This window comes from Limulus polyphemus, unplaced genomic scaffold, assembly GCF_000517525.1.
Source record: "Limulus polyphemus unplaced genomic scaffold, Limulus_polyphemus-2.1.2 Scaffold204, whole genome shotgun sequence".
NCBI classification, from domain to species: Eukaryota; Metazoa; Arthropoda; class Merostomata; order Xiphosura; family Limulidae; genus Limulus; species Limulus polyphemus.
The window spans coordinates 16,092-35,587 of NW_013665814.1; the positions used below are offsets into that span (position 1 = coordinate 16,092).

The window sequence follows — 19,496 nt, forward strand, 5'->3', positions numbered from 1 at the left end:
TCGAACCCGCGACCCTCAGATTGTGAGTCGAGTGCCTTAACCACCTGGCCATGCCGGGCCACAAAGGGTGGAATATCGCCAGAATTGGCAAGATTAATGAAATGCGTATGTTTGTAGCTTCATAACTGACAATAGAAATGTGTTATAATACGTGTTATAGAAGCTTAATGAAATAGAAGTCTAAAGTTTAAAGCTTTAATGAAAAATTAGTATTATAATTTTTGTTGTTTTAACACACTTAATACGGTTATTGCATAAAGTTTAATGCATGATTAAACAAGTACAAGGAGGCCTCCCTTGTCTGTAATTAAGACCCCCAGTGGCACAGCGGAATGTCTGCGGACTTACAACGTTAGAATTCGGGTTCGATACCCATGGTAGGCAGAGCACAGATAGCCCATTGTGTAGCTTTGTGCTTAATTACAAACAATTTCTCTTAATTAAGAGACTGAATTTAGATAGCTAATTAATTGGTGTGTTCGTATTGACCACTTAAAGTTTAATGCTAATAGTTAAATATTAATCTAACCTTTATAGTGAATGTATTTTTAGCTAAATAGTTTTATCTAATGTTCATAATATTATTCCCAAGTACCAGTCTATACATTATTGCATCTGTTCTAAGAAGTCAATCATAAAGCTATAGTACAGATTCTCTTTTTTTTGTGAATGTTGTAATATAGGACTTAGAAATGTCTCTACGTGTGTTGCGGGTGTTTTTCTTGCATTAATTTCTACTAGAATACTGCCGTGACAATAAGCTAAAACTGTTGGTTGATGCTAAATTACTGAATGGCTTTGGCTTTGTTCCTTAACTTGATTAGATAACAGGTGGGGTGGGGGTACATTGACAGCCAACAGCAAAATACTCAAACTGAAGCTAAGGTGAGTTTGGTTGAATGTGTTAGACTTTGAATCCAGCTTTTAGTAAGGTGTTTTTCATCAAGCAGTGAAAAAGAAAGCTTCAGACAAAGAAGATTATTGTTTTTGCTGTTCCTATGTTTATATACCTCGCAGTCTGGTCAAGTTATAGAAAAAAAAGTCTGGTGTTTGTTCTTGCAACAACTATTTTTGTGCATCGTGACACAGTCCTCCACTCCAATGTTGACCAGCAGTTACGGTCCAAGTTATATAGCAATACTCGTGGGACGTTTAAACATAATGCTGTTTGAAGGATATGATTATAAGAAAACAATAATTTCTATGTTACTATGAAAAATGTACTATACTATAGAACAGTAAATTAAAACATTTACTGCTCCTTTGGAATTTTCAGTCTGAATGTTATACTAAATAGGATCAAGCAACTAACCTTGAAAATATTTTTTAAAGCATAAGTTGTTGCTTTTTTTAAATCAAGGTTACAAGATGGGCTCTCTGCGCTACGTCCACCGGATTGTAAATACGTAAACTTGTCGCTTTTTTTTTAATCATTTTTATATAATTCAGAGGAATTTAAAAATAATACCCCTTCCCCCATCCTCATTGGCTCAGCGGTGAGAGCATAGGCAAACAAAATATAATCAAGAACGATCTTTTTTTTTATATGGGTTCACCAAAATAAGGCATCTAGTGATAAGTCCCATTTAACCATTGCATGTGTCAAGCAACTAGAGAATAATGCAGTTATTCGTACTATTCCATACAAAAACATACTGGTCAAGTAGACAGATACAAATGCTTTGGATTTCTGTATAATCAGACTGTTGGAACAGGTGATAGGATACCGTACACTAGATAGATTATGGATGTTCTTTGGACATGACAACATTATGACAGAGCTTTCTGCATTTAAACTACACTGCAAGATTATTATCAAGGTGTACTGTCGTCAAATAGAGCATGACAATACATGGCGACAGAACACTAAAGCTTCTATAAACAAAGTCACAGATTGATGCAACTAATGTGGATAATGCAAGTTTCTGTACTGTATTTGCTAGTAGATTATTTTAGTTAGTGTAAGCTCTGAAATCCAAAGCTCTACTACAGAGCAAGCTCTTCTTTGTTATTCGAATTTATTGGATGGATAATTTTATATTAACGCCAGGTTACCTATTTTTATTACCGTCAAAGTCCAGTAGTAATTGTATATTGCATTTATAGTAAATCTACTAAGGCTTATCTGTCCCCATCCCAAATGTTTAAATACTGATCAGAGGGTACAGAACAAATCAGCAGCACCTTACCACCCTCTATCCACGCTAGAGGATTGTCTGTAGCTCTTTTAACGCACCCACAGCTTAAAATGCGGGAAATATTTTGGGGTACTGCACAGATTCGAGATCCAGTGCTCTGCCACAGGGCCAACCTGAGATCATATTGAATAGAGCCAGCAGCCTCTTCTGTTTAATATAATATTACTTATTGAGAAAAGACGTTTCAAATAATATATTTGTTTGTTGTTAGTTTATGTTTAAGCACAAAGCTGCACAATGGACTATCTGCACTGTGCCCATCATGGGTATTGAACCATACATTTTGGTATACAAACCCTCTAGATTACTGCTGAGCCACTGGAGGGGGGAGGGGGGTCTCAAACAAAACATTTATTTAAAATTTTATTAATCAAAGGTCAAAATTTCACAAAACCGAAGAATATGTCTTAAGCTTACGTGCATTGACTATTATTTCTTGATATACCAAATTTTACAGCTACATTGAACGAAACATGTACATACAATAAGATGTTTTTCCCCATCCCGTGATGAAAGCATGTCTGTCAATTAAGTTTTCATGTCGTAATTCTATAAATGGCAAACACACTGGATGGATTCTTTCAGTGAATTTAACAGGCTTGTCCAACGTTAAAATGGCGATATCGTTTTCGAAGGTTCGAGCCACATATTTCTCGTGATGCTTTATGATCTTAACTGAACGATCGATCGGTGAAGCATTGTCGTCGTCACTCGTCAAATCGTGTTCACCGAGACGAACTAATAGATCACTTGGTTCCAGTCTGGCAAAATACAACGAATAAATTGTGAATAATTTTTTACAAAATAACAAATACTATACTTCTTAATCTTCAAAAGGATTTCAAATTAAAGAATTAATATTTCTTAGACATATCTATCATACTTAACAAAGTGTTGTTATATTTATTATTTTCAGCACAACGCTGCACAATGGACTAGATACTCTGTGTCCGTTGCGGGTATCCAACCCCGAACATTAGCGTTATAAGCCCTAAAATTTACGCTTAGTCACCACGGAACACTACCGCTAGGAATATTTCCCAAATAGAAGTAGAATTGCGTGTTTTAATTGGTTAAAGCTCAGCCGTAATTCTTACTGTGCTAAAATTCGAGTTTCGATGCCCGTGGTGAGTAGAGCACAGATAGCACATTGCGCAGCTTTTATCTTAATAATAAAAAAAAACAAATATACAACTACATATTTAAAAAGTCATACACTTTAATTCTTAGGCATAAACAATGGGTTGGTCAAGAAAAATAGGTTTTTGTCAAATTATCCAACATGAAAGACATAAAAGAAAAACATGCAAGTTAATCCTCGTTTTTCATTGTACGTTTAAATTGCAAGAATGAACATAAAATATAATTAAATAACAATAAAACCCATTCTAGCAAACGCTGAATGACTAGTTTTTTATCGCAAAAAAATCTAACAAATGAAGGCAGAAAAATGTACTCACAGATTTGTACTTTCGAAGACACAGTGTGATGCTGTAATCACGTGTTTCTGAGTTATTAATGAGCCTCCACAGTATAAGTATTCGGCATATTTGCTTTTAAGAAAAATAGCAACCTAATACACAAATAATCTTCTTAAATGCTTGGAGAATTTTCTTGGGATACTATATATCACAAACTGTCAGAGTGCTCAGCGTAACAATACCCAAGAGAAATAAAAACATTTCTACACCAATAAATATAATTGGGTTTTTTAAATTCTAAAATGACATTTGTTTTGAGAGCATTGTCATAATATATATATATATATTAAAAGAATTAAGAACAGCGTATATTTCACTCATAGTTTAGTTGTGAAAAACAAAGAAATACATGCCAAAGTTAAACAACAAATATTTGTTCTTATGAAAATGGAGGAAATAATCAGCTAATGTTCTGCTTTAGAATGAGAGTTTATGTTCGCCCTTATCCAAAACAGTATTGTTAATTTTTCTATTTCAGAACATAAACAGCATAAAATCTAATTATAAGACATCAAATTTATTTTTAATTTTGAAACAGTAAAACTGGGAGTTTCAGATCTGTAAATGTAAATATTGATTATAAAGATTCTCAAGTATAATACTCAAATCTCATAAAATAATATTTTGAAATTAGGAATGATAGATACAAAAAAAACAGTTTATCTTTCATAGTTATTATGCATTATAAAAAGCAAATGCTCATATTTTTTCACGCACCCTCCAGGTGACTCAGCGGCAAGTCTGCAGGCTTACGATGTTAGAAATCATATTTCAATACCCGTCGTGTGAAGAGCATAGGTAGCCCATTGTGTAGCTTTGCGCTAAACAATAACTAAACCAATATCTTTACACTGTCACATTTTGTTTGTTTTACAGAGAACGGTAATAATACGGGGCTTGTACTTTCTTGGTAAGAGAATTAATTTCTAATTTTTCAATAGTTGTTTTTTTTTTTACACAGAACGTAATTTTCTAGATTTTCAGAAGAGTTTCTTTGTATAAAACGAGATTTTTTTCAGTTTCTAGTAAACGTTATGTGTTAGATTCATTTATTTAACTTTTCATTATGATTTGTTTGTATTATTAGGGTTTTTGTACAATAATGAAAATAACTATGTATAAAACTGTGTTAATAAAACTAGAAAACCACATTTATTATCGCAATATATTTATAAGATGCCCCCTACTGTACAGCGGTATGTCTGCGGACTTACAACGCTAGAAACCGGGTTTCGATACCCGTGTCGGGCAGAGCACAGTTAGCCCTTTGTGTAGCTTTGTGCTTAACTACAAACAAACAAACAAACAATTTATAAGACACACTTTTTATTTTCTCGTTGCTTAGATTACTTGTTTGTTTGTTATTAAATATAAAGCTACAAAATGGGACACCTGTTCTGTGCCCATCGCAAGTATAGAAACATGACGTTTAGCGTTATATGCCCTCAGATTTACCGCTGCTGGGGGAGGGGACTGGCTTTTTTATTGCAAAATATATGGTATTTGACGTTTTCATCATAATATATTCGTTTGTTTTGTGAATTTCCTGTAAAGTTTGTCGACGGCAATCTGAGATAGCTGTCCCTAACATACTAGATGGAAGACAACTACTCAACATCACCCACCGCCAGTTCTTGAGCCACTCTAATTGAATGATAAGATTGACCGTCATATTATAACGCCTTCACGGCCGTAAAGGCGGGCATGTTCGCAGATTATGAGTCGAACGTCCTAACCACCATGATAAGATTATAATTCATATATTTAAAATACATATTTTTCGTATCCTTCAGTGTAATTTACATGCAAAATATTTTATTATACTTTTTACTTGCGATTTATTATTAAGGTTTTCTTAATTTTTCCTGGCGCCGGACTACAGTTTTTTATATCGATTTAGTATAACTAGACGAGTGTTGCATATACTAAGATCTTAGTAGCATATAAATTACACTGAAGGATACGAAAAACATGTGTTTTAAATATATAGATTATAATCTTATCATGGTGGTAAGGGTGTTCGACTCATAATCTGCGAACATGCCCGCCTTTACGGCCATGAGGGCGTTTTAGTATAACTGGACGAGTGTTGCATATACTAAGATCTGTCTTATAAGTATCAATCCATAACAATTTGGTGTCAATTATATTTACTACTTCCGACTTTATTAGACTCGATAACTTCTTATGCTTAATATTGTAGATTTTACGTATAATATCTTACTTAGCAGGAGTTAAACTTTTCAACACATTTACACCTTAGATTACCTAGGGAATGACTTATGGTTGAAAATTATGCAACCAAAACTTTGTCTTTAAAAACAAAGCTGCACAATGGTCTACCTGCCCAGTGCCCAATGCAAGAGTCAAACCTGGAATTGTAACATAATAAACACTCAGACTTAACACTGAGTAACCGGGTACGTTAAATTTCAGTTTGAAAAGGAGAAGAAGAAAGGAAAACTGCCAATTACCATCCACGGCCAGGCTCCAACATCTGATATACGGCCACCTATAATCCTTGTAGTTGTAATGGAACGCCGTCCACATCCTGAGTTCAAAATAGTTTGATGTTAAAATGTGGTATATGCATCTATACATTATATACAAAGCAGGTTCGATAACTGTTTTCTCCTTGTGAATTAACAGCTAAACAATTTCCTACATATAAATAATGCGAACTAAAATTATCCAAAGAAATATAACTTAATAAGAATATTAATTTTAACTTAATCTCATTACGTAAGTACTGCTTCTATAATAGTTCAATGATAAACTTCATTTGATTTTAATTTATTGTAAAATATGTTGTTATATTATTCAAATTTATACGTTTGCCGATAATTGTGTTAAATTTGTTTTGGTAATTATTTATTGTCAATTTCTATTGTCGTTTGTTATTAAACACAAAGGGCTATCTGTGCTCTGCCTAGCACAGGTATCGAAACCAGGTTTCTAGCAGTATAAGTCCATAGACATACCGCTGTGCCACTAGGGGGCTTTCTACTGTTATTTTTTTTACTACATTTTTAAGAAAGATTATTAATATCAATATTACCTAAAAATACTTATGTTAAATTTTTATTGTTTATTTTTCCAGTTTTCTACTGTTACGGTTAATGTTATTGACTATTTTATGTCCTACAACGCATTCAGATCACAGTCAACAGGTTTCAGTCATGAAGCAGTATAATTGCACAGAATTTTGACTAATAAATGCTTTTATTAGGGTAAAAGTTTCTGCTCATTTGTTTTTCTTTCTTATATTGGTTATCTCATTAATGTATTTTGTGTTACGAATATGTTGTTTCAATGCTATGATAAATTTTAATACATCTAGTACACAGTCATTTGAAATATTAGCGTGTTGTAAAAGTAATAACACTTCAACTAGAGAACTATATGTTGTAAAAGTTCTGTACTTCATAACAATTTACAATATAACTATTTTTTAGGAAATTGAAACGTCAAATTGACATTCCCTATCACACTAATTTTTAGTAGGTTTGTACATAAATTTTACATTCTGACATAATATATTTCTGAAAAAAAAAGCTACTTCCTATAAAATGATCGCTTTACAAATATGCATCCAAGGGAAAAATAGCCGAAAATCTGTGAAAATGTATAATGGAAAGTAACATTTACAATAATAATGCTAGTTACACAAACCTTTGATATTGTACGCATAACTACATTGTTTGACATTCTATAAAAGAATAAAGTATAAAGAAAGCTTCCTTCACAAAAATTATATTTTTTATTCAAAACTGCCTATTTTTCGTGGGTTTTTAAAAATCACAAAAGTAATTTTGTTACTGCAAAAGGTGTGCTGATGTTAGATTATTCTATTACACATTACCTTGTTGTTCTAATTTAATTTCAAAGAAAAATCGACTTTATAACTTTATTTTTACTAAGTTATAAGTATTTTATTACCCCTTTCTAAAAAAATCACAAATTGAAAAAAACATTTTTAAAAATCAAATAACAGCTGTTCTTCATACATTAAATACTAAATTTTAATAAACTAAACAGGTGAAAAATTGATAATAGTCTGAGTCTGATATCAATTCCAATTAGCAAATACAAATTATTTCTAGTTGAATCAGTGGCGTACATAGCACAAAATAAGTTGGGCCCATTTACCGCTCTTTATTGGCATTTTACTAGAATACTGAGTAAATATGTTAAAACGCCCGTCTTTGGCATTTCATGTTAGTTAAATCGTCCACAATCTTATCCATGTTACATTTTCTTGATCGTGCTTGTTCTATGTTCAACATAACTAGTCCTTCTTGACACATTGTTCTTCTTATGTATGTTTTAATTAGCTTAAGTTTGGAAAACGATCTCTCAGCAGTAGCAACGGCGACAGGAATGGTTAAAAACAAAACATAGGCGGTGCAAATGTTAGGAAAATAAGGTGCTAAAGCAATGTTTTCAACAATGAGTAGGTGGGTTATCTCTTTGACTGAACTGATTTTATGAATGCCATTCCTAGGTGATGCTCGGAAACCTAGCATTTGATTTGGAAATGATGGCGATATGTAACTGCTCTGTGCTTTCTGGAACTCTTCTGCTTTGGCAAAAACCTCATCATCTGTTGTAAACACCAACATCTCTGGTTGTAAAATTCCAAATCTTTGTACAATTGCGTCTATGCCATGGAACCGGTTTTCTATCTGCTGCGTTACAATGTCCAAACAAGAATATTTTTATTCTGTATCTGTTAGTTTCTAATCCTCGCTTAAATCATCAAATTGCCGTTTAACTTTTCGGGCCCTCATTTCTTTGAATTTGCACTTTATGACCCACCTTAATACAGGAGAAACTGGGGTCTCCCTTGCATTCTCAAATTCATTACAGTAAGCTGTCAATGTTTCAATGACACTTTGAATATGTTTTGTGGTTTTCGTGAGATCAAATGATTCTTCCTGTAAAATTTTGAAAACACCATTCAGAGTTTCTAAAATTCTGTACTGAAGGTCTACTAGATAAACTGGATACGTTCACGCTTTTTTAAAGCCCCGTCGCTTCAGTTACTTCATCACTTTTTCCTGACAGAAGAATGATCCCAAACAGTGCTTTCAGTATGTACGTATATTTAGCGAAAACACAAAACAATAAGAGACTCGTAACGGGATGACGATCGCGTTTGACACAGCCTTTTAAGGTGGACCCTTGACTCACTCGCAAAAGAGGAAAGAATCGCCCATCGTTTATCATTCAGCAAAAAAAATTTGTTCAGGCTCTGCACCAGATAAAAAAAAAACACGATACTTCAGAGGTATTCACAACTGAATCATTTAGTGTGAAATTATAGTTAAAATATTCATAGAAGGCAAAGGCTTGGAGTTAAATGTGTCAGAGACAAGACTTTGATATAGAGCAGCAACAATGAGTGGCGTTTATAGTTGTGTACAAGCTCGAATCGCTGCAAAAGAGCCGAATGTTCTTTATGTACACTGTGCAGCACAAAATCTAAATTTGGATCAAACCACTTCAGGCATTGAATCCCCAGTTTCAACAAAACCTAAAAGTTTTCGTTCATCTTTACAGCAGTTGGTCTGTCATTTTCATACTCAGTACTAAAATAACGAAAAATTTGGTTCATTTGGGCAAAGTTGCTAGTGTCCTTCGTTGTATCCATTATTAATTAAATGAATAATGCTAATTTTATTTCATTCACAATATGTCTTTCAATACTTTTAGACAGAACTTCCCTAACTTCATTCTGACCTCTGGGGCTTAGATATTTAATTATGTTTCTCGGTAACTTTATGAGCTGTTTCAACATTGGATCATATCCGGCTAAGAGTTGAGTTACAGACAAGAACTTGCCCTGGATTTCCATCTCCAAGGGTCTCCCTGTGTCCTCTGAGAGGCAGGCTGCACATAGATAAAGTTCGCGTTCCATTAACAACTCGCTTCAGAACTTGTCTCCAAAACTCATTTCTTGCCGGATTACAACTTCACTATATGTATCTACGGTGCGACTAAGTCTCCAATGGTTGTAAACAACGCAAGAATCTGCTTTTGTTGTGTAATGAGAGTGATGTTCTGAAAAACACTAACCGCCTTGTCCTTTATCCCTTTCGGTAGGCATGATCAATCCATGGTCTATTATAAACCGCTTAATAAGAAAATAAACCTTACTAATGGATATTCCTCGTTACAATAATCATCAATCGCAACATCGGTGCCCTCATTTTCTACTTCTTTTTCAGTTGTTGTTTGTTCCTCACTGTGTGTTTGTAGTAGGCCTACTTCGATATTTTCGCAGCTTGTACTAGCTCCAGGCTGTTTAGTATCATTCACTTCTTTCTCTCTTTCGACACTGCCATGTTTTAAAAAAAAAACAGTCAATTCTAGGAAGTTTCCGGGTTTTTCATTCTTCCTCCTTTTTTCTATTTTTATCTTTAGTGGTCCACTTTATCGACATGTGAGATATTTTGTCTGCCTGCTTCGGGTTTTGCTAAAAACTATCGCCACGACTGTGTGTACAACGACAAACTAATGAATACAGACTTTAAACCCTGTTTCCCGCGCTTTGACTGACTTGTGCTACAATCTTACGATTGGAACGGAACAGCAGCTTTCCCAACTAGCTATTTTCCCCTCATACATGGCCAAAATACAATCCTAAGAATACATTGTTAAGAGATACGTCTTCTACTAGGGGTTTTGAATGTTACGCTTTAAATTGTAACAACTATTCCAAAGAGATAAACATGTGATATATCAGAGGTTTCCTCAATCTACAAAGGACAAGGAGAAGTGAGTACCAATTAATTTTAAAAATTTTAGTTCTGTTAACATATGATTCACTGCCAACGGTGTAGCATGTGCACCCAGTTGAAATACTTGTATATATGTATATATATTGGCATGTTGAAATACTTGTATATATGTATATATATTGGCATGTTGAAATACTTGTATATATGTATATATATTGGCATGTATATATAAGAAGTGAAAAAAATAATATGAGGGATTATTGTGATAAAATGTATATCTTAATATATAATTTATCTTTATTGAAAGTTTAACTATATTAATGATAAGTGTGATTGTTATAAGTGTAAAAATAATAGAAAATGCTCATATTTGTGTATGCTTGTTAGTTTTAAATAAAGAATGACTTACTGATCTACGGAATAATGACAGAATAATGAAGTAGCCAAGATACAACAACATACTGTTACTACAGCGGAAGGCACGCGACGCTGGAAGCATGCGCGCTGGAGTTTCTAGAAGGATCGAGACTTTTCCTGGCACCTCTTGTCTGTTCCTAGCGCCCTCTTATTTATTATATAAGCCCGGCAAATAAAGCGGAGATATAGCTGCAGATAGATAGATATAGAGACAGATAATTGAGTCAAGCGAAGGTAGTGACGGTAATATAAAGTGTGTGTTTTGTTATCGAGATTGCAAACGTATTGACTATGGAAATTCTGTGTATTGCAAAGTAGTATCGAGAAAGAACAAACTAATTTTAATTAAGAAAGGACTTGTATCGCTGACGTTTCTCGGAAAGACTTTCAACGGGAAATTAACAAACAAGCAGATACGCAACAATACTCAACTCGTGGAAGTTGAATAAAGAAGAAATGTTGAACAAAGAAGAAATGTTGAACAAAGAAGAAATATCACAGAAAGTGTAGGTGCAAATTCACACTTCATAAATAATTAAAACCATTAATGTAAAAAAAGCTGGGTGTTAAGTAATCTCATTAAATAGGAATCTGGGCATCTGTAGAGGATTAAAAATATACAAGTACGCGTCAACATACCAGTAGTAAAAAAAAAAAAACTGTAGGCTACTTTTTCACCACTGATGTTCTAACAACCAATATGTCAGCTGTGTGTGAAGTTCGTTGTAAAGCGGGCCCGGCATGGCCAGGTGGTTAGGGTGCTCGACTCGCAATCTGAGGGTCGCGGGCTCGAATCCCCGTCACACCAAACATGCTCGCCCACTCAGCCGTGAGGGCATTATAATGTTACGGTCAATCCCACTATTGGTTGGTAAAAGAGTAGCCCAAGAGTTGGCGGTGGGTGGTGATAACTAGCTGCCTTCCCTCTAGTCTTACACTGCTAAATTAGGGACGGCTAGCGCAGATAGCCCTCGTGTAGCTTTGCGCGAAGTTCAAAACAAACAAACAAAGGTTGTTAAGCAATCAAAGCTAAGGATGACTTAGAGAGGACGCTACTGAAGAGGGAGGACGATGAAAAGTTAAGCTCATGGATTTCTGAAAGTTATTTAATATTATTACTATAATCTGTAGTATAACTTGATATAATAAGATTAGTAAATAAAAATCAGGCGGTCAAAGTTTTGAGTTGGAGTTTATGGGTATAAATTATTATTACAACGTTTTAACTTAAAATAGGGTTAGTACGTTTAACGGTACTTTAGGCTCAGGTATATTTATACACGCTGGTAAATTGTAAAACAGGATAAATACATTGTTTTGTTAAATAAATACAATCTAAAAATTAGTTTATTGTATCTTGGTGTTCTGAATTAACATGTTCATTTGAACTTAGATCCATTAGTTGAAATTTAGCTTATAGATGTAGGTAGGTTATAATATTAATCAGGCTAAAGTAAATATGTTTTATTAATAACGTTACGTATATTGTTCTAATAAATTATTAAGTTATATATATAATTAAAAATAAACTTTATTACTGTAGTGTGAAGAAAAAGTAATGAGAAAAATATTATATAATTGGTTCTTAAACGTTAGTCTCAGCAGTAACAGTGTTAACAATAGTCTACTGGTATTTGGTATTGAGTATTTATTTTCAGGCTATAATAGTATAAATATAAATACTATGGTTAAGACTAGTGTAGGAGTTAAGCGTCACAGTTTGTTAAGTGTAGTTGGTGCAATGACTGAATGAGTGGGTTTTACTTTTAGTTGGGAACTCGGGACTGGAATGTACTTTTAAGGAAGCTAGTAATGAATATGTGCAATTTTTATGTAGAGTTTGTAGGTTGAAGGAGAAGTTAGAGGCAATCATGATTAAAATAGATAAATAGAAGTGTAGATTATGGGAAATAGCAGCAGGATTTCAGGAGGAGCTTAAGCTTTCACATGCATGGGATAGATCAGCTAACACTGACTTTCAGGAAGTTGGAAAGAGTACTGTTAGGACTAAAAGTAGTTATATTAAGCCTATTTTGTTGATCAACAAATTTTATCCCTTGGCTTCTGTAGATGAAGAACTATTGGAGGGAAGGAAAACAAAAGGGTCAGAGAAGGATGTGGATGATAAGGAGGTTATAATTATAGGTGATTCCTTGATAAGGCTTGTGGGTAGAATAGTCTGTGGGGTAAATAGGGAGAAAAGAATCAGATTATGCTGTTCAGGGGTACAGCTGGAGGATATAACTGACAGAGCAAGAGATATAATAAAGGGGGCTAGCAGAAATGCGGTTTTGTAGTGCATATAGGGGGGCTAATGATGTGAGGAAAGGTAGGTCAGAGGAGCTAATTAATAAGTACAATTGGTTGATAAAGGCATTTACAAAATCGGTCCTAACTTAATTTTGTCAGGGATACTGCCCTAAATTAACTGTAGGGATGAAGTTATAAGTAGATCACTAGTGATAAATGCTAGGCTAAGGTTTGTATGTAGGGATGAGCAGATTCGCTGGTTGGACTTGTGGGATCAGTTCAGTGGAGGAAGAGAGCTTTTTGAAATGGATGGTTTACATTTAAATAGAGTAGGGGCTGTCTTGTTTGCTAAGGGTATTAACTCAGCTGTAAGGGAAGTTTTAAAGTAGGGCTAGACAGTGGTGAGAGGCAGGAAAAACTGAATGCAAAAAGAATAAGAGGCAGAGAAAAGCTTAGCATAGGAAAATTGTATAGAAGTAGTTGTATGGATAGGCTTACTTGTTACTATTATAATGCTAGAAGAATAAAAAATAAAATAGATAACTTTAGAGCACTGGTAGGAATGGAGGATTTTGATATAATGAGAATAACGTTAAACATGGTTAAGTGTAGATGATTTTGATGACAGAAATTTTTTTGATATACAGGGTGACAGGCTATTTAATAAGAATAGAGAATTAAAGAGGGGGAGAGGAGTGGCTTTATATGTAAAATGTGAGTTACATCCTGTTGAAGCTGAGGATATCAAAGATACTAGCAAAGAGATATTATCCATTTGGATTTATATTAGTAGATATAAAGGAAAAAGGCTTGTATTGGGAATTTGTTACAGACCACCAAATGATACTGATGAAATTAGTAAGAAACTTTACAATGAGATTAAGATTTCAGCTGTTAATGAAGTCATAATTATGGGTGATTTTAATTTCAGGCATATAGATTGGGAAATTCTAGAGTCAAACCATGAGGGAGAAAGGTTTTTTGAAACTGTTCAGGATGGCTTTCTTCACCAGAAACCATCTAGAAATAATTATATAATTTTACAAATATAACACAGAAATATATATACATAATGCAGTCATCTTGTTTGATCTAGTTTCCACTTATCAACTGATCAAAATATGGAATACTGCTTAAATCCTCATTAGTAAAAACCAAAGAAAAAGTAAAAATTTAATAACCCAGCCATCTCATAATGATCAGATATTAGCCTTCCTTTATCATCCCTCAAGGGTCCTATCCCCATCCTAACATTTTGTTTACCTGTAATGTATTTAAAGAAATCCTTACTGTTAATTTTTACATTTTCAGCCAAACTTTTCTCATATATCCTTTTGATGTCCTAATTTCCTGTTTCACCAACTTTCTTGATCTTCTAAGTCTCCTGTCGTACCAGTCAATTTAAATTTCTTATGCTTTTCTTTAATTTTATCTCATAATATTAAAATATCATTATTCCTTATCTCCATATGGAGAAAAATATTGAACCTAATAAAGCAATGATCACTTGCACCCACATGTTCCCCAATTTCCACCCTCTCAATCATTTCTGTATTTGAAATTAACAATAAGTCTAAAATAGTTAAATGACAAATATGTGTGTTCTAAATGAAAAACAGAAAGTAGTAACTTAGAAGTAGAAAATATTTTCCTATTGTCCAATAAAATATTGAGAATTTCGTGAATGTACATTTAGCTTTCTATATTGTTATGTAAAGTATAAGAATTAATAAATTTGTTTTGCTGACTGTTAAAAACCCATTCTTCAATGCCAGAGTTGATGTATAGTGGACATACAGTTTGTTTTGATTGCAAAGGTTTTTCTGAAATGACAGAAAGTAAACACTATGTTTGAATATGTGTGATACTTTACATGTCTTTACTTACATATTTTGAAGGCAACATGTAATTTTTAAATTGGGGGAATGGTATATGAAGGTCAAGACCTAATGTTCAGCATAACGCGGAACAATCAACAGTTATGGATTTCAAGTGCATGATATGTTTTTTATAGTTTCTAAAATAAAGAAACTTTGATTGCTTTGGAGAATGCCCCTTATGTTTCATTTATGGTGACTAATAACATGCTTGGACAAGTATATACCACAGATATTATTACATTGAGCTGTAAATCAGTATTTTATAAACTAAGATGTTTTCGTAAGTAGCATATTAGTATATCTTGAAGTTTTGTTAACAAATGTTTCAGTATGTATGATACTTAACTCTGAGGTTTTACTTATATATACCAATAATAGTATATTAATCTATGATAAGAAGTGAGTTTCATATAAGAAAATCACAGAATACTGATCTATAACTGATGATTTTTATATAATGGATTATCTATCTGCAAAGTGTAAATGAAAGATAATTCGTGATATGGTAACAGTTTCAAAAGCAACGTGAAGAAACATCTGTTTTGAAATAGTCGAATAATAATCACATGATTTATAACTAAAGATTCTTTTACGATTATGACTGTCAAATCTTTTTAGATATTGATCATTGGTGAAAAATGTATTCGATGATTTGTTAAACTAAAATGTTTAAATAGTATAGTGTACATAAAGTTAAGTTTTTTTAGGTGAAAGAGATAATACATGTTACCGTAACATTGTTTCAAATATTTATGTCAGTTTTAACAAACTACATTTTCTGAGTCTGAAACACTAGTGACCAAATATGATATATTAATGGAAGTTTGTTAATACTTAAATAAAACTTAGACTGTTTGTTGTAAACTAAACTTATGAACGAGTTTACCACCACCACCACCACCTGGAAACAACTAACTCTGTTACCACTGAACTGAATGGATCTCAATTTTGAAAAATTATTCTAAGTCGACTGACACAGTCTGAACATCTGACCATTTACTGTACGTCGGGCAAAGTATGCAATTATTCTACGCTAACTGAAACATCCCGTCAAATATTGAGAAATGGAATATCATGAATACACATTTAGTGTTTTGTATCACTATGTAGTGTGAATATCTTTACTGACTTTAAAATTTCAGTGACATACGAAAACTGTAATTAAAGCATGGTGAACATTACATTTATGTAGAAATATGTGATTATGTAGAGTTTGAACTGTTTATTGTCAATATTAAGTATAATGTAAATACATAGTGACAATGTATTATAATTGACTTTTATTTTAATAAAAGTTTTCGCTACTTTTTTCTAGCCATTGATGACGTGTTGAGACAATGAGGTCATCATCCTTCGTTTATATAAATACTGTCTGTATGGGTGTGATCACGTGAAGATATTTGTAATTCCATACATTATCTCGCCAGGCTTGATGAAAAAGTAAAGAATTCTTATATAGTACTAAAACTAAAACTTTACACACATTGTTTGTTGGTTTGTTTTGAATTTTGCGCAAAGCTACACGAAGGTTATCTGCGCTAGAAGTCCCTAATTTAGCAGTGTAAGACTAGAGGGAAGGCAGCTAGTCATCACCACCCACCGCCAACTCTTGGGCTACTCTTTTACCAACGAGTAAGATTTGTGTACACGAAAGAAGTTTGGAGGTGTGTTTGCCTGTGATCAACTACCTGATTATGCAGAAAACAATTATACATCGTCAATTTAGATCCAGTTCACTAATCTGTTAGCCACTGGATCTGTATTCACATTGGTCGATAGGAGAAAGGAGAATATTTTGATCTGTTAGGACTGCCTCCATATAATCTCAACATAAAAAAAATCATCAAGAAAAACTTTCGAACTTAAACGTACAACAACAAAAATAATGTAAGGGCCGTATCCATCTGTGTGTGTGTGAACAATATTGTATATATATTATACTTATTATCGTTGTCGATATCTGTCTAAAAAAGTTCAGTCCAGTACAACAACAAAAATAATGTAAGGGCCGTATTCATCTGTGTGTGTGTGTGAACAATATTGTATATATATTATACTTATTATCGTTGTCGATATCTGTCCAAAAAAGTTCAGTCCACAAAGATTTATGAAAAATTGTAAATGCCTTTATTCTATTATAATGATTAATCACATTTATTGTGTAGCAAAATGATTTACTACAGAGTTTATTAACTAGATGTTAAAATTAAAGTTTGTGAAACATTCGTTATATGTGTATAGAAAGTTTGCAGCTCATGTGTTTTGAAGTTAGATAGAATAAACTTGCCACTATGAATCAGAGTGAAATGTCTCCATGGTGTCAATGAACCACAGATGGAAATGAAAAGAAGGTGTGTGTGTGCTGCATACTGTCCTACGGAAGAATAGAAGCATCTTTGTCAAACACACGCAATTAAATGCACATTAAGATATCTATACAATCTTTCGTAACATTGCTCACCTTTGGAAAATACGTGTAATACAAATAAACATATACAATTGAAAACAGAAAAGTAAGTTGTGACTTAATTCAAATAATGGATAACAGCAGGTTTCATAAAATCTTACGGACAGTAAGATTGTCGTTAAATAATGGATTTAACATAATTTAGTCTAGATACTGATGATGTAATCATATGTGGTAGCAACACCATCCACCCTTGTAAGACTCGTGTAAGATAAAACTATAAAGTAACATGTGTAAATGAATTATTTTGCTAAATTATGTGGATATCATAAAATCAAACTAGTGAAACAGTAAATTTTAAATTATTGCATGATATTTAAATTAGCGCCCTTTTTAAGGACGATTAACATATAAACGTTCAGGAAACGTAACTAAATATAACAATTAATCACATTTATTATGTAGCAAAAAGAGTTTATTAATTTCTGTATGTTAATTCATTCAATATATATATATAAATATTAGGTATTATAAAATTATTTCATGATAGATAATAGTAAATTATTTGTTTCCTTCAAATGAATATGTGATAAAACACTGACATACGTAACATTGTTATAACATGAAAACAATATTTGTAATTATAGGACAACAATAGATACCCACCTTCACGGGGTATAATTGACTCTGGACAACAAACTAAAGGTATAATGCCTTTAAAACCACAGTTGTTCTCATTAAGCAGTTTGGAATCCTTATGTAAAAGTTCTGGGCATTCTTGGACAGTTTTACAAACTCCTTTATAGACGCCATTTTTCAAACACTCATTTTCCGTGTCATTGGAATAAACAACTGCAAAGAACAAAACGTACTTTTGACTTTTTCGTAAAACGTAGTTAGTAAAAATAGGTAATATTAATAAAGTTTTCTAAGTAACTTACAAAATGGTAGCCATTAGAAAAATTCCCTCATTTGCGTTAACATTTTAATATATCATTTGCTTTGAGGACTTTTTGAATTGCACCTGTATAAATTTTAAAAATAGTCAAAACAACGTAGATAGGATAATTTAATAAGTCGCCAGCTGAAACAAACAAACAAATTGAGTGATATCGTGTAATAAATTTCAAATCACAACATGCTGAAATCTGCAGTTATGAACAGTATCAACCTCCAACAGCTAAGAAAAGTCAGCAGCAGGATATTTTATTTCTTGAAGATCAGTCTTTATGCGTGACTCTCCTTCCGTCAATTTGTAAATGAAGGGATTAGGTTACTAGTAAAGTAAGATGGAAAAAATAACTAGGTCAACATCTCTTATACAATTTAAAAACAAAAATATAAATTTCTGCTATAATTAACTCTACGAAATGAAAACAAAATCTATTACTGTCAAAAATTCAAATTTCGTAGTGGAATGATAAATTAATTGTTAAAAAGTGCATACTTTCCAGCATATCACAAAAAATTATCTTAATATTTTTCTTCGGTAATATATATCTTGATTTCTTATGAAAAAAATTTAAATGATTCATCAAAATTTCACTTATTTCAAAAATTTTGTTTTTGGTTAGCTATTTCTCAAAAATGAAACTTATCACCTCAGATATAGCACAGCTAGAATTACGATCAACTAAAAACTATAGTCTTGAGCATAAGGACATCGTAAGAAAGGTCGATAACATTGGTATTACCCAGTGAAATTACAGGTACAGATATTTGTTTATGTCGGTTGTTTTTGTCATTTATTCACCTTTTCGTCAATTCACATTTGTAGAAAGGAAAATAATTAGTATGCTTATAAGATTCCCACAATAGTAAATTCATGTTCCAAAACATTTTTTTAGTCTAATATATTCGATTATAACGAAAATGAGAATTTCTATCTAACCTATCTGTATGTCAATCTATGTTCATGAGCGTAGATAACAAATTACCCTTTTCTGGACTGGAGGTGTCATTGACATGCCTCTTTTTTTTTTCTGCCAGTGAAAATACGCTGCAGGTGGCTTAGCGGTACGTCTGAGAGCTTATCACGCTAAAATTTGGGTTGCGATACCTGCAGTGGGCAAAACTATAAATTGTAAGAAATCACAGTGACAACTGACAAAGATATATTA

The 19,496-nt window shown here is 32.9% G+C and overlaps 1 protein-coding gene across 1 annotated transcript in view; it reads right to left on the reverse strand.

The window, feature by feature from the left end:
- Window positions 1–19,496, reverse strand: part of LOC106478367 (proclotting enzyme-like) — a 35,306-nt gene that overhangs the window by 1,710 nt on the left and 14,100 nt on the right. The window contains exons 3-6 of the mRNA XM_013938907.2: window positions 18,043–18,228; window positions 6,154–6,230; window positions 3,659–3,771; window positions 2,682–2,959 (exon numbers count right to left, since the gene is read on the reverse strand). Coding sequence (XP_013794361.1) covers window positions 2,682–2,959; window positions 3,659–3,771; window positions 6,154–6,230; window positions 18,043–18,228 — 654 coding nt within the window. The remainder of the gene's footprint in view (window positions 1–2,681; window positions 2,960–3,658; window positions 3,772–6,153; window positions 6,231–18,042; window positions 18,229–19,496) is intronic.